The sequence below is a fragment of the Pristis pectinata genome, chromosome 2 (genome assembly GCF_009764475.1).
Source record: "Pristis pectinata isolate sPriPec2 chromosome 2, sPriPec2.1.pri, whole genome shotgun sequence".
Classification (NCBI taxonomy): Eukaryota; Metazoa; Chordata; class Chondrichthyes; order Rhinopristiformes; family Pristidae; genus Pristis; species Pristis pectinata.
Genome location: NC_067406.1, coordinates 6735516 through 6751958, shown reverse-complemented (window position 1 = coordinate 6751958; position 16443 = coordinate 6735516). Strand labels below are relative to the sequence as shown.

Genomic DNA, 16443 nt, shown 5'->3' with positions numbered 1-16443 from the left:
CTAGATAAGTCCATGGATGGGAGAGGTTTGGAGGGCCATGGGCCAAATGCGGGCGGATGGGACTAGCTCGCTGGGCAATACAGTTGGCATGGACAAGTTGGGCCGAAGGGCCTGTTTCCATGCTGTGAGACTCTGTGACTCTATCTCCTCATCTTCTTAAAGAAGAATTTCTGCCCCCACAACTCTGTTAGGCAGTGAGTTTCAGACAATTACCACTCGTCCGGTGAAATAATTTCTCCTCTCTAACCCCCAGTTAGCAACCGCTCCACCAAGAGAAGTAGGTCCTTCCTGTTCACCTTCCCTAGGCTACTCTCCACCACATTTATTGCTGTAGAACGTGTTTCTGACTGAACGCCATCATCTTTGCCGGCAGGTAATTGAGGAGCTGTGGGCCTGGGGCCAGACGCTGAAGCAGGCCAAGTGAGGGGTGCCTGAAATCACCTGCTCGTTTCTCTCGAAGATCGCCTACTGTTTCACAGCAATCGATGGAGGTTCTTCATCTTATTTTGTCAACAGGATATCTGCTAACCACATTTAGTTTTGAGCTGTTCTTATGTTAGGCCATTCTACAACATTACCAGAGAGAGCCCAAAGGCAACTTAAAGTGGAAGCCAGGAATGCTGGAAACAGCAGGTGTTTCGGCATCTTAACAAATGTTAGGTTAATATTCCTGACCTATTAATTTGGTTGAGAAGTTATCTTCACCCAAACATTAAACCTTCTTTAGATGCTGGTAGACCTACTGTGTATTTTCAGCACTGTTTATGTTTCTTCGTAATTTCATTTTATGTAGTTCAGCGGCCAATAAACTCCATGCACCACGAGCATGCAAAATAATTTGACTTTGCGTTCTTCAACTGCTCAGAATGTCCTTAAGAGGATCCCCAATTTGATAATCATCAGAACCGCACTGTATCTCATGAGGCAACTGGGACTCCCTGGTGTAGTGCAGGAGGTAGCTCCTGGTCTGTGGCCGGTCAATATCTGATCTCTGAACACCGGGGGTGAAGGGAAAGAGGAAGATTGGTCAGAGTTTCTGCTCTTGACTGGCTACCCCTGTGAACCGTTGGAGTTGGTCTTTAAATGCAACACCCCAAGCGCTGGAGGAACTCAGCGGGTCTGGCAGCATCTACGGAGGGAGGTAGACAGTTGACGTTCCGCATTGAGAACCTTCATCTAGACTGAAAGAAAGAGGCGATAGCCACTCTTCGTGGAGGGAAAGGGTGAAGCCAGAGCTGGCAGGTGATAGGAGCACCTGGATCCACCCATCACCTGCCAGCTCCTGCCCCACCCCTTCCCTCCACCTTTTCATACTGACCATCTCCCTCATTTAGTCCAGATGAAGGGTCTCGACCCAGAACATCGACTGTCCATTTCCCTCCACAGATGCTGCCTGACCCGCTGAATTCTTCCAGTGCTTTGTGTGTTGCTCTATATTCCAACTTCTGCAGTCTCTTGTGTCTCTATGGTTAGTTTTAGACAAATCGCTGCAGTTTTGTTTTCCAAAGTTTAACTTAATGTTACATAGAACATAGCACAATACAGGCCCTTCGGCCCACAATGCTGTGCTGATCTTTAAACCTCGCCTAAGACTATCTGACCTCTTCCTCCCACATATCCCTCTATTTTAAATTCCTCTATATGCTTATCTAACAATCTCTTGAATTTGACCAATGTACCTGCCTGCACCACCACCCCAGGCAGCGCATTCCATGCCCCAACCACTCTCTGGGTAAAAAGCCTTCCTCTGATATCTCCCTTGAACTTCCCACCCATTACTTTAAAGCCATGCCCTCTTGTATTGAGCATTGGTGCCCTGGGAAAGAGGCGCTGGCTGTCCACTCTATCTATTCTTCTCAATATTTTGTACACCTCTATCATGTCTCCTCTCATCCTCCTTCTCTCCAAAGGGTAAAGCCCGAGCTCCCTTAGTCTCTCCTCATAATCCATACTCTCTAAACCAGGCAGCAACACTTTAATGTTGAATCTTCTGTGGTGATACCTTCTTCTGAGGTGGCTGCCTGGGATCTTTTTAAAGAGTCTGATAACAGCAGGAGGCAATGGAACATGTTTCCCTGAACCCTGTCTTTGCAGAGGTTGTCAGTGCCACCATGTAAACACAAGCCTTCCTGTCTGCCTTCCCCACCTGCCTGTGCCACGTGGCAGCTGAGCGAGGGCAGGTTCAGGTCTGTGTGTGGAATACCCTGCCAATGCTCACCAGTCGGCCTGTGAAGAAATGGTCATCTGGTCACGTCAGGGAGAGAGCCCATGCTCTGTGGTGCAGGCAGTGGAACAGGCTGGTTCTGCTCCCAATCCAAGAGCTATCATTCCTGCTCTCTGGAAATTTGCCTCCACAGTTGGACGGCGCCAGTTTAAGTTACCTCCATTTCTCGTTCATGGTAAAGGACTGCTGTTACCCTGTCTCTGGGAACCTCTGCTAACAAAAGAAAATAGGAGCAGGAGTAAACCACTCGGCCCCTCAAGCTGCACCACCAATAAATATGATCATGGCTGATCTGTCCCAGGCCTCATCTCTTCTCTGCCAGTTCCCCATAACCCTCAATTTCCAAAACGTATCTACTTCCTCTTTAAAGATCTCCAATGATCCAGCCTCCACAGCCCTCCCAGATTCACAAGCCTTTGCAAGAAGTTGCTACACAAATGAAGCATGACTGCCCTTCCTTCCCCTTCAACTCTTCAAGCCGAGCAGTTTTGGCCACGGGTGGATGGTGGCCAGACGCAGGAACCTGCTCCCTGACTCAGGGGAGAGAGGATGACAGGAACAATCCTTGCCCTCACCCAGCTGAGGTCGGCTAGCTCAGCACAGGCTTGGGAATCGATCATCGATCCTTATTCCAGTCTGGTGTTTATACCCCACAACACATTCCCAACAAAGCATTCCTTGGATTCACTCGGAAATGGTTATTTTTCGCAGTTTAGTCCGGGCATGAGGAAAATGTTGAGGATAACTTTTAATACTTCAGAGACCATGTGTGGTACCTTAATGCCAACACAAAGGCCAAATAATTACTGAGACACAAGAGATTCTGCAGACGCTGGAATCTGGAGCAACACACACAAGATGCTGGAGGAGCTCGGCAGGTCAGGCAGCATCTGTGAAGGGAAATATAAACAGTCGACGTTTTGGGTCGAGACCCTTCATCAGGACTGGAAAGGAAGAGGACAGAAGCCAGAATAAAAAGGGTGGGGGAGAGGGGCAGAAGCACGAGCTGGCAGGTGGTAGGCGAGTGCAGGTGAGAGGGGGAAGGTGGGGGAGGAGGGACAAAAGGATGTGAGAAGCTGGGTGGTGATTGTCTCTGCCGCCATCTTGTACCATGTGGCTTCCAGCTCCCCCGCCCACTGTATATATGAATATGGGGAAATCTGGAGAATGGTTCTGTCAAATGCTGGCAGTCCCACTGAGTATTTACAATTTTCTCAGTATAATCCGGCACCAGACTAAGTGAGCATGCAGGCTTTGTGAAAGAGCTATCCAAATTTCTGCTGCCAGTTGCCTTGCTCTTTCCTCAAAGCGCCCATGAGAAGAGCTGATTGGAATACCAATCTCTCTGCATTAGTTGTTACACTTCTTCCTCTTCCCCTCAAAGCACAGTGCCTGCCTTTTTTAAGTGAGGTCAGACTTTTGCACGCACATTATGTCGACTGCTATTTTGCTTTCGCACATGCTGGAAGCTTGCCTTCCATCGAGTTGCATTTGGCAATTTTCACTGTGGAGCAAATCTCCAGATTCTTTGTCAGTCATGGCTGGGGAACGGTGGCATTGAGACTATATTTGTGTGATGGTAATCTGGAACAGCCAAAAAAACAAAATGCTGGAGGAACTCAGCGGGTCAGGCGGCATCTGTGGAGGGAACTGGGCAGTCTACATTTCAGGTCGAGACCCTTCATCTGGACTGACCCGAAACGTCGACTGTCCGTTTCCCTCCACAGATGCCGCCTGACCCGCTGAGTTCCTCCAGCAATTTGTTTTTTAATTGCTCCAGGTTCCAGCATCTGCAGCTTCTTGTGTCTCCACCCCAGACAAATGATTCAGAGACGTGAATTCAGACCTTGCCCTGTTTTTGCAGTTTGTACATGTATCTCCTTCATTGGAATGATCAAGTCAGGAATGTTCCTCAAATTTGGAATGTTAGGGAGCTCAAGAAATAGGAGCAGGAGGAGGCCATTCAGCCCCTCGGGTCTGCTATTCCATTCAGTCCCATGGCTGTTCTGATGTTGGCCTCAAGCCTATATTGCTGCCTGTTTCCCAATTACTCTCAAGCCCCCACTGTAGATAATAATCCGTCCATCTCAGCCTTGAATATATTCAGTACCTCATCCTCCACAGCTCTTTGGCGTAGAGAAGTACAAAATTCCACGACCCTCAAAGTAGAAATTTCTTCTCATCACTGTTTAAAATGGATGGCATCTTATTCTGAAACTGACTCTACATCCTCCCATGAGACAAAACATCCTCACAGCATTTATCTTGTTGAGACAAATCTCAATAAGACCGATGTAATCTCACTAAAGTCCTGTACAGTTGCAGCAAGAGTTTTGTACTCTGTCCCTCATGCATTAAAGGCCAGAGTTTATCCACTTACAGAGTACAACAGCGATGGTGTTAATATGCTACTCTTGTTCACACTGTGTCCATTAATCTTTGAAGACCCACCCTTTAGTTGAGGTGATTTTGTACCTGATAAATGCTCAAGGGAATGCTAATTCACCATTCAATTCTCCAATCGCATTTTGTACTGAAACATACCTAAATTTTAAGTGAATGGAGACCCAGCAATGGCTCTTGGGACAGAACAGAATGTGGTTTTCAGATATTGTTGGGTATTAGCTGTGTAAATGTTTTACCCTTTTGCACTGTTCCATATATGATTGTAAGGAATTGGATGGGCATAACAGGTCTCATTCTTGTACTTGGTTTTCTGAATAAAGAATGACTGGTTGTCTATAGTCTGTTTCAGTTTCTCTTTATGGCTGAACTTCTGTCTCAACGTCTGTCGTTTCACTTTTCAAATGCCGCACCATCGCATGATCTGTTATATAATATTGATCTGGTGAAATCAAGATTGGCGCATTGTGCCTTAAGAAACTCAAGGTGTCTCAAAGTATTTTACAGCCAATAACCTGCTTCAGTTTGGTTTTTGTTGTCCCCGTGTCTGCGTGGGTTTCCTCCGGGTGGTCCGGTTTCCTCCCACATTCCAAAGATGTACAGGTTAGGAAGTTGTGGGCATGCTATGTTGGCGCCGAAGGAGTGGTGACACTTGCGGGCTGCCCCCAGAACACTCTACGCAAAAGATGCATTTCCCTATGTGTTTCGATGTACATGTGACTAATAAAGAGATCTTAGCCAGGATAGTTCAGCTTCACACATCGTTAGAGCTCTGGTCCAGATGTGGGCAAAGTAACTGAATCCATCAGTGAGCTGAGAGCAAGTGTCCTTAGTCATCAGACTAAAGTTTACCTGAGTGTGGCTTCAAGAAAAAATAAAACTGACTGAAGGAAGTGTCCAAATGATCCTTTCTGGCTTGTAAATCTACTACTTCTGGTCACCGTTTTGTGGCTACTGTCAAATTTTGTCCACTAGGCAAAAGGCAACAGATTATCACTGACATATGTCATGAAATTCATAGTTTTGCAGCAACAGTACAGTGAGAGACATAAAAATTACTATAAATTACAAAAATAAATAGTGCAAAGGAGGAATGACCCCCCCACCCGGGTCATTCTCTCCTCTCTTCCATCAGGTAGAAGATACAGGAGCCTGAGGGCACGTACCACCAGACTTAAGGACAGCTTCTACCCCACTGTGATAAGACTCTTGAATGGTTCCCTTATACAATGAGATGGACTCTGACCTCAAAATCTACCTTGTTACCTTGCACCTTATTGCACTGCACTCTCTCTGTAGCTGTGACACTTTACTCTGTACTGTTACTGTTTTTACCTGTACTACATCAATGCACTCTGTATTGCCTCAATGTAACTGCACTGTGTAATGAATTGGCCTGTATGATTGGTATGCAAGACAAGTTTTTCACTGTACCTCGGTACAAGTGACAATAATAAACCAATACCAATAGTGTTAATGGGTTCATGGACCATTCCGAAACATGATGACAGAGGGGAAGAAGCTGGAAGCTGTTCCTGAAACGTTGAGTGGGGGTCTTCAGGCTCCTGTACCTCCTCCCCAATGGTAAAATGCTGGAAACACTCAGCAGGTCAGGCAGCGTCTACTGAGAGAGAAACAGAGCTAACGTGTAAAGTCTCCATCCTCTCATAGACATTTTGTTTGTTCTCTCCACCCATCCCCATTCTCTGCCAATAGACTCTGAGTAGACAGCCAGCATCTTTTACCCAAGGTCGAAATATCTAATACCAGAGGGTGTGCATAGAGGGAGAGTTCAAAGGGGATGTGCGAGGCAAGTTTTTTTACGCAGAGAATGGTGGGTGCCCGGAGCACTGCCAGGAGTGGTGGTGGAGGCACATGAATATGCAGAAAATGGAGAGATATGGACCATATGCAGACAGAAGGGACTAGCTGTCATTAGCTTAATTAGTTCGGCATATCATGGGCCAAAGGGCCTGTTCCTGTGCTGTACTGTTCCATGTTCTGTGTTCAGGTAAGGCTAACTGTGAAAACTGACTACCAGATGATCGGTTCCCCAGTACAATAAGATGGACTCTTGACCCCCACAATCTAGCTCGTTATGACCTTGCACCTTATTGTCTACCTGCACTGCACTTTCTCTGTAGCTATGACACTTTACTCTGCATTCTGTATTTTTTACCCGTACTACCTCAATGCACTGTGTAATGAATTGACCTGTACGAACAATATGCAAGACATGTTTTTCACTGTACCTCGGTACAAGTGACAATAATAAACTAATTCCAATTCCAATTCCAGCTCTGACATCCCCACCTGGTCTTTCCTTTGTGTGGTTCCACACCCATCAATACAATTGCTCTTAAACTGCTTTTCAGTTCGGGGTGATTAGGATTATATAGGGTATCTGACAGATAAACAGGCCATTTGGCCCAACCGGACCACTCGAGCATTCCTCCATCTTTCCCCTCTCTGTGTGCTCCTCCGTTCCCTTCTTCCTCATGTACTTGTCCCCAACTGCCCAACTATGCCCAGTGCACCCAGGTCCACATTCTCACGACTCTCTGGGTAAAGTTTTATCTGAATTCCCTCTTGGATTAGGGACGGACGCTGAACACTGGCTTTGCTGGTGACATCTGTATCTCACCAACAAATAAGTAAAACAACATAAGCTTCTTTTTCTGCAAGCTTGAAATGTTAATAGTGGAGGCAATTCTTTACTTACCACCTCAACCCCTGTACACTGTGCTCTTTTTATGTGTATTGCTAATTTACAAATGGTAATTATTCTTCAAATCTTTGCTCAAGAGGAACATTACTGCTGGGAGTTCTTGTTAATATGTTAAACCAACCAAGTTAAACTAAATAACATATTCCAGAAGGCTGAATAAGCTCTGCAGAGATAAATGTCCAATATGAATCTATATATTAGTTCCTTTTTTATGCTTTTAATTTTACTTTAAATGAACTTAATAAGGTTATGTTTTGGTATTGGTTTATTATTGTCACTTGTACCGAGGTACAGTGAAAAAACTTGTCTTGCATACCGATCGTACAGGTCAATTCATTACACAGTGCAGTTACATTAGGTTAGTACAGAGTGCAATGATGTAGTACAGGTAAAAACTTGAAAATGCATTTGCTAGTACATAGAATCTTGAACAAGACTGCAATAATCTGTATCCCTCCATTCCCTGCCTGATCATGTGTCTGTCTGAATGCCTCTTAAACGTTGCTATTGTATCTGCTTTTACCGCCTCCCCGAGCAGGGTGTTCCAGGCACCCACCACTCTCTTGTGTAAAGAATCTCCTTTAAACTTTCCCCTTCTCACCTTAAAGCCCTCTAGTATCTGACAATTCCACCCTAGGAGAAGGACTGACTATCTACCCTATCTATGCCTCTCATAATTTTATAAACTTCTATCAGGTCTCCCCTCAGCCTCCCACAATCCAGAGAAAACAACTCATTTGTTTGAGCTCTCCTTATACCTAATACTCTCCAGTCAAGGTCAGGTGAACCTCTTCTGCACCCTCTCCAAAGCCTCCACATCCTTCCTGTAATGCAGTGACCAGAACTGCACACAATACTCCAAGTGAGGCCTAAGCAAAGTTTTACACAGCTGCAACATGACTTCCTGACTTTTATACTCAATGTTCGACCGATAAGATATTTATTTATTAGTCATATATACATCGAAACACACAGTGAAACGCGTCTTTTGTGTTACTGAGAATGTGCTGGGGGGCAGCCCGCAAGTGTCGCCACGCTTCTGGCGCCAACATAGCATGCCCACAACTTCCTACCCCGTACGTCTTGGGAACGTGGGAGGAAACCGGAGCACCCGGAGGAAACCCACGCAGACACGGGGAGAACATACAAACTCCTTACAGACAGCGGCTGGAATTGAATCCAGGTCGCTGGGGCTGCAATAGTGTTACGCTAACCGCTACACTACTGTGCCTGCCCATTTGAATGACAGATTTGAATCATAAATCAAGCATATAAATATATCTAGATTTTAAATGCTGCTTTCAGTATTGGTGGATTGTTATATCGCTCACTAATCCCTTCAGGAATCTCCTATCTTTACCTAGTCTGGCCTACATGAGTCCAAAACATCAGCTCAGGGGTAATTGGGGCAAACAATAAATGCGAAGTTTGCCAGCGATGCCTGATGATTCAATAAATAAGTCATAAGGAGTCACAGGGTTGTACAGCACAGAAACAGGCCCTTCGGCCCACCATGTCCTTACTGACCATTGTACCCATCCATAACTCAAACCAAGGAACTAATTGTGGACTTTAGGAAGGGAAAGCTAGTCAAACATGCAGCAGTCCTCATGGAAGGGTCTGCGTTGGACTGGGTAAGCAGCTTCAAGTTCCTGGGTGTCAACACCTTGGAGAATCTATCCTGGGCCCAGCACGTTAGATGCAACCGTGAAAAGTCGAAAACTCTGACAAACTTCTACAGATGTACAGCGGAAAGCATCCTGACTGGTTGCATCACGGCCTGGTGTGGGAACTGCAATGCACAGGATTGCAAGAGGCTACAGAGAGTGGTGGACTCAGTCAGTTCCATCATGAGTACAGCTCTCCCCACCATGGAGGACATTTGCAAGAGGCAATGTCTCAGGAAGGTGACATCCATCTTCAGGGACCCCCACCGTCCAGGCCATGCCCTCTTCTCGATGCTACCATCAGGCAGGAGGTACAGGAGCCTGAAGACCCACACCTCAAAGTTCAACAACAGCTTCTTCCCCACTGCCGTCAGGTTCTTGAACCCACCTGAAAAACTCAAATTCTACTTCAGACTATATTTCCCTCAACTTGCACTGATGTCATTATGTTATTTTTGTTTGTCGTGTATAATTTATGAATAAATTATCTTAATTTATTAATGTTTGTCAAATGTGTAATGTACTGTGAGACTGCTGTGACAAAATGCAAATGTTCATGGCATTTATACCTTGGGTATGTGTGTCCATGACAATAAACTTGAACTACTAATCCCAACTGGATCCGTAGCCTTCTATGCCTGGGCGATTTAAGTGCTTGTCTTCAATGTTGTGAGAGTATCTGCCTCCCCCAGCTCCACAGGCAGCGCATTCCAGATCCCAACTACCCTCAGATCCCATCTAAACCTCATACCTCTCCCCTAAACCTGTGCCCTCATGTCTTAGATACCACCACCATGGGGAACAAAATTCTTACTAATCGTCCGATCTTAAGACAAGATTTCTTTATCAGTCACATGTACATCGAGACACACAGTGAAATGCATCTTTTGCGTAGAGTGTTTTGGGGGCAGCCCACAAGTGTCGCCACACTTCCGGCGCCAACATAGCATGCCCACAACTTCCTAACCCGTACATCTTTGAAATGTGGGAGGAAACTGGAGCACCCGGAGGAAACCCACACAGACACAGGGAGAACGTACAAACTCCTTACAGACAGCGGCTGGAATTGAACCGGGTCGCTGGCGCTGTTAAGCATTACACTAACCGCTACACTACTGTGCCTGCCCATACACTACCATGCCTGCCTATCTACCCCCCCTTATAAATGTATATACCTCCATCAAGTCATCCCTCAGCCTCCTCTGCTCCAGGGAAAGTCCAGCCTTTCCAGTCTCTCCCTATAACTGAAACACCCCAATCCAAGCAACGTCCTGGTGAGTCTCCTCTGCACCCTTTCCAGCGCAATCACACCACCAACCACACCCTCACCAGCGACAGTGGGGCCGACTTGGTGACTCTCTATCAATTAAGCTTGCTGGAAATAACTGAGACCGACATTATACACAAATCTATACATAACAATCCACCTCATGTATAGGACTAGGAGATTGTAGATCTAGTTCTTCGACCCATGTTCACCATAGGTCAAAGTAATGAGCTAAGATAAGATTTCTTTATTAGTCACATGCACATCGAAACACACAGTGAAATGCATCTTTTGTGTTGAATGTTCTGGGGGGCAGCCCGCAAGTGTCACCACGCTTCCGGTACCAACATAGCATGCCCACAACTTCCTAACCTGTACGCCTTTGGAATGTGGGAGGAAACCGGAGCACCCGGAGGAAACCCACGCAGACACGGTGAGAACGTACAAACTCCTTACAGGCAGCGGCCGGAATTGAACCCGGGTCGCTGGCGCTGTAATAGTGTTACGCTAACCGCTACAGAAGTCTGGTTAAGATACGGCTCCAGATGTCACAGCCATGCTTGTCACCAAGGAGTCTCCATAGCCTACATTTTCCAGAGGACAGTGTAGCACAAGGACTACATTTCTTTTTCCCTCACTATCTTTTCCACACTCCCAATCTTGCACTCGTATTGTTCTGTTTATTTTGTTGTTTACTTCTGTGCACATATGTATAATTTGTTTTTGTAAATTAATGTTAACTTATGTTTGTCATGTTTGTAAAGTACTCTACTACTGCTGCAGAAAGCTAATTTTCATGGCATTTATACCCTATATGTAGGCAGATGATAGAAAAATGGAGGGCTATGTGGGAGGGAAGGGTTAGATAGATCTTAGAGCAGGATAAAATGTCAGCACAACATTGTGGGCTGAAGGGCCTGTACTGTGCTGTAATGTTCTATGTTCTATAAACTTGGTAAGTTAACTGGTGACACAAGAGATTCTGCAGATCCCGGAATCTGGAGCAACACACACAACATGCTGGAGGAACTCAGCAGGTCAGGCAGCATCCGTGGAGGGAAATAAACAGTCGACGTTTCAGGTCGAGACCCTTCATCAGGATTGCAAAGGAAGAGGGCAGACGCCAGAAAGTTGGTTTATTATTGTCACACGTACCGAGGTACAGTGAAAAACGTTGTTTTGCATGCCGTCCCTACAGATCATTTCATCAGTGCATTGAGGTAGTACAAGGGAAACCAATAACAGAATGCAGAATAAAGTATTACAGTTACAGAGAAAGTGCAGTGCAGGCAGACAATAAGGTGCAAGGCCTAACAATTGTAACAGAAGTAATGAGTAGATCCACAGAGAGAACTTGAGCTGCAGCACACAAAAAGCTGTGACCCCTCTCCCCTGCACCCTTTCATTGACTGTATCTCCACTGAATTTATAGCAACACACAAAGGCACAGGAGGAACTCAGCGAGTCAACCAGCATCTATGGAGGGAAATGGACGGTCAACATTTCCAGTCAAGACCCTTCATCAGGACTGGCGTCCAGCTAATTTGAGTCAGCTGATTTGATTCTCTGTCCTAACTTTTGGGCTGCTTAAGCCAACTGTGGTATCCGAGTTGACGTTGGCCAACTCATTGGAGACAACCCTCTGCTCTATGGCTCGGTGAAATTAACCAGCATGTGCTGAAGGTCAATTCTAGTGGCAGTTAGCTAACTCTTTAGGTCCAGAGTTGATTAATACTATCCTAAATTGGTTCAAGCCATAGTGCCAATAGTAGTTTAGTCACCAAACACTTTCACGAAGAACAAAACAGGCCCTTTGGCCCACTAAATCTGTGCTGGCCATCAAGCACCCACTTTTACACAACCTATCCTAACCCACTTTATTCTCCCCACATTCCCCCTCAACTCCCCCTGAGATTCTACCACTCCTCGCCGCACTAGGGGCAATTTACAGTGGCCAATTAACCTAGCAACCCACACATCGTTGGGATGAGGGAGGAAACCGGAGCGCCCGGGGGAAACCCACGCAGTCACAGGGAGAACGTGCAAACTCCACACCGACAGCGCAGGGGGTCGGGTTTGAGCCTGGGTGTCTGGAGCAGCGGCACTACCCACTGCACAACTGTGACATTTTTTTATATAACACACTCCAGGTAACGTCCAGACCTTATGATGGTGAAGCCCAAGCAACACAGGAGAATTTTTGAAGATCCTAACAAGCGGTGGTGCTGGGTATTGTAGGAAAGTTGGAAAGTGTGTTAGATGCCATGAAGCACTAGGGGGCAGTGAGAGCCCAGCCAAATCCTATTGCCACATTGACTTCAATCCATGGGGCTGAACCACTGTCGGAATCATCCAACTGAATCTTATGGATGTGTGTTCCCAGAGTAAGCTTGGCCACTAAGGTTGCACACAAGGAATTCACAGCTTCACCCTCACCTGTGATGGACTGAGATCACCCTTTGTCACTTCCACCTATCACCTCCCAGCCTCTCTTGCTACCTCCACTCTCCCCTCCATCATCACCCCTCCTCACCTGGATCCACCTATCGCCTGCCAGCTCTCGCTCCGCCCCTTCCCCTCACCTCTTTATATTGGCTCTCTCCCAAAACATCGACTGTCCATTTCCCTCCACAGCTGCTGCCTGACCCGCTGAGTTCCTCCAGCATTTAGTTTGTTGCTTCAGATTCCAGCATCTGTGGTCTCTTGTGTCTCCGGATCACTAAAACTGCCGACTACAGTTAAAATCCAACATGTTTAATGTCCACTATAATGGAGGGGATAGAGTAGTCTTGAGGGGCTACCTTCTTGTCTGGAGGTAGTTCCTCAGGGGTGAGGGTAATGGAGACACGAGGGACTGCAGACGCCGGAATCTGGAGCAACACACAAAGTGCTGGAGGAACACGGTGGGTCAGGCAGCATCTGTGGAGGGAAATGGACGGTCGACTTTTTGTGTCGAGACCCTTCATCTGGACTTTTTTCTCCAGGGTCAAATTGTCTAACACTGGAGGGTAGAGCTTTGAAGTGAGAGGGGGAAAGTTCAAAGGAGATGTGCGGGGCAAGTTTTTTTTACACAGAGAGTGGTGGGTGCCTGGAATGTGCTGCCAGGGGTGGTGGTGGAGGCAGATACGATAGAAGGGTTTAAGAGGCTCTTGGATGAGCACATGAATGTGCAGAGAATGGAGGGATGTGGACATTGTGTAGGCAAAGGGATTAATCTAGTTAGGCATTTAATTATGTTTAATTAGTTTGGCACAACATCGTGTGTTGTTCCTGTGCTGTACTGTTCCGCATTCTATGACCAGAAACGCCAACTGTCCATTTCCCTTCACAGATGCTGCCTGACCCGCTGAGTTCCTCCAGCTTTTTATGACTTGTTTCTACTCTAGTTCTGTGGGATCACTGACTTTGCCAGAGAAGTTAGATATAGACAGATAGATATCTATTTATTAGTCACATGTGCTTCGAAACACACAGTGAAATACGTCTTTTTGTGTTGCTAAGAATGTGCTGGGGGCAGCCCGCAAGTGTCGCCACGCTTTGACGCCAACAAAGCACGCCCACAGCTTCCTAACCCTTACGGCTTTGGAATGTGGGAGGAAACCAGAGCACCCAGAGGAAACCCACGCAGACACGGGGAGAACGTACAAACTCCTTACAGGCAGCAGCAGGAATTGAACCCGGGTCGCTGGCACTGTAATAGCGTCATGCTAACCACTATGCTACCGTGCCGTACCGTACCGGGCAGGAGATGAGCGAAAGGTTAGCGGAAAGCATTGGTGGGTGGAGTGCTCTACCTGCCAGGGTTTCCCCTGCTCCTGATGAAGGGACTCGAGGTGTTTGGGACCTTCCCCATGCTCCATCTCCATGGTGAGCAGTCACGGCCCACAGACTGCCACAACCCAGTTATACTTTCAACCAGAGATCTGCGCTGAAGCCTCTTCCCCTCTTACCCAGTAACCTTAGCGTAAGTGTGGGATTGTTCATGAGGCTAGTATCGGACACAATGGTCCGACCAGCAGAGCATAATTCAAGCCTTTTGCTGGGAATATTGACTTGGGAGAAGACACTGACGTTGGTTTGCTTATCCTGCCCCGAGATTTGGCAGAGACCACGCTGGTAGTTTGGATAGCGTGGACGTGGAGAGGACGTTTCCATCAGTAGGAGAGTCCAGGATCCGAACAGTCTCGGAATAAAGGAACGTCCCTTTAAAACTGAAATGAGGAAGAATTTCTTCAGCCAGAGGGTGGTGAATCTGGAATTCGTTGCCACAGAGGTCTGTGGAAGCCAAGTCACTGGGTATATTTGAGGCAGAGATTGATAGGTTCTTGATTGGTAAGGGGGTTAAGGGTTACGGGGAGTAGGAGGGAGAACGGGATTGAGAGAAAAATCAGCCGTGATTGAATGGCGGAGCAGACTCAATGGGCCGAATGGTCTAATTCTGCTCCTATATCTTATGGTCTGATGGTGGTACTCTGCAGTGCTGCATGTAGACCTTCTAGACACCAACACTGATGTCAGATCTTTAATTCCAGATTTAGTTATTTACTTGTGTCTAAGTTCTCCAGCTGCTGTAACGGGATTCGAGTTCATACCTCTGGAACTCTGGTACAATTGGTAAATTGGTTCATTATTGTCACCAAGGTTTCAGAATCAGATTTATTATCACTGACTTATATGACGTGAAGTTTGTCATTTTCTGGCAGCAGTACAGTGCAAAGACGTAAAGTTACCATAAATTACAAAAATAAATAAATAATACGGAAGAAGGAATAATGAGATAGTGTTCATGGGTTCATGGACCGTTCAGAAACCTGATGGCGGGGGGGATGAATCTGTTTCTGAATTGTTGAGTGTGGGTCTTCAGGCTCCTGTACCTCCTCCCCGATGGTAGTAACGAGAAGAGGGCATGTCTCGGATGGTGAGGGTCCTTAGTGATGGATGCCGCCTTCTTGAGGCACAGCCTCTTGAAGATGTCCTCAATGGTGGGGAGGGTTGTGCCCGTGATGGAGCTGGCTGAGTCCACAACTCTCTACAGCCTCTTGCGATCCTGTGCATTGGAGCCTCCATGCTAGGCAGTGATGCAACCAGTCAGAATGCTCTCATGCTCTCAGCTTTGCATGTCATCCGTACGGGTCATTGCATTACATCAGTGCATTGAGCTAGTCCAAGGGAAAAACAATAACAGAATGCAGAATAAAGTGTTACAGTTACAGAGAAGGTGCAGTGCAGGTAGACAATAAGGTGCAAGGCCATAATGAGGTAGATTGTAAAGTCAAGGCTCCAATAACATAACCATTGTGTTACTATCTCCTATTCACTGTAGCCAACTTAAACCCATGAGTTTTCTCATCTAAAATTGCTTGTCTTTGCTTGTTCCTTGCTCAGGTGATCCGGCCAGCATTGGAGCTTCTGTGAGTGTTAGCTGCATGTCTGGGAGAATCCTCAAAACAACTTGGATCTTGGGCTCGGTCTGGACTTCTATCCTGGTGTCTCACCCGTTGAATGATTGACATGCACTGTGATCCAGGTGGCCAGTCTTCCTGTGGGAACCTGGACAACGAGTACCCAGTTATTCACACCTGAGAGAGCCTGTCGAATTTGGCACAGGTAACATCACTGCTGCCTCAGAGCTGGGATGCAGTTCATTCAGATCCTACCTTCAGGTTTTGAGATCTTAGCTGGGACACCACCTTGGTGTAACTCCCAAGGGAGTGCTGCACTGTTGTAGACTTCACCTTTTGGACAAGAACCTGTTATAAAATGACGGTATCTGGTGTTAACTGGTCACTGTGTTTGTTTACAGCACTTTGAAGAAGCAGTCTTAGATATCACTGAGTCATAGAAAGATGCTGTCCAACCTACCTCCATCAACCATCATTTAAAATGCCTCTACTTTCTCAGGAGGCCAAAGAAATTTGGCATGTCTCGGATGACACTCACCAATTTTTATCAATGCACCATAGAAAGCACTCTATCTGGATGCATCATGGCTTGGTATGGCAACTGCTCTGCCTGTGACCACAAGAAACTGCAGAGAGTTGTGGACACAGCGCAGTACAACATGGAAACCAGCCTCCCCCTCCATGGACTCTGGCTGCACTTCTTGCTGCCTCGGGAAAGCAGCCAACATAATCAAAGACCCTTGTCACTCTCT

The 16443-nt window shown here is 46.6% G+C and overlaps 1 protein-coding gene across 1 annotated transcript in view; it reads left to right on the top strand.

Annotated features, from left to right (window-relative positions):
• LOC127583084 (nucleophosmin-like) overlaps positions 1-4968 on the top strand; it is a 111056-nt gene extending 106088 nt beyond the window's left edge. The window contains exon 10 of the mRNA XM_052038834.1: positions 374-4968. Within this exon, the coding sequence (XP_051894794.1) occupies positions 374-424 (51 nt within the window). The 3' untranslated portion in view covers positions 425-4968. The remainder of the gene's footprint in view (positions 1-373) is intronic.
• Positions 4969-16443: the final 11475 nt, after the last annotated feature.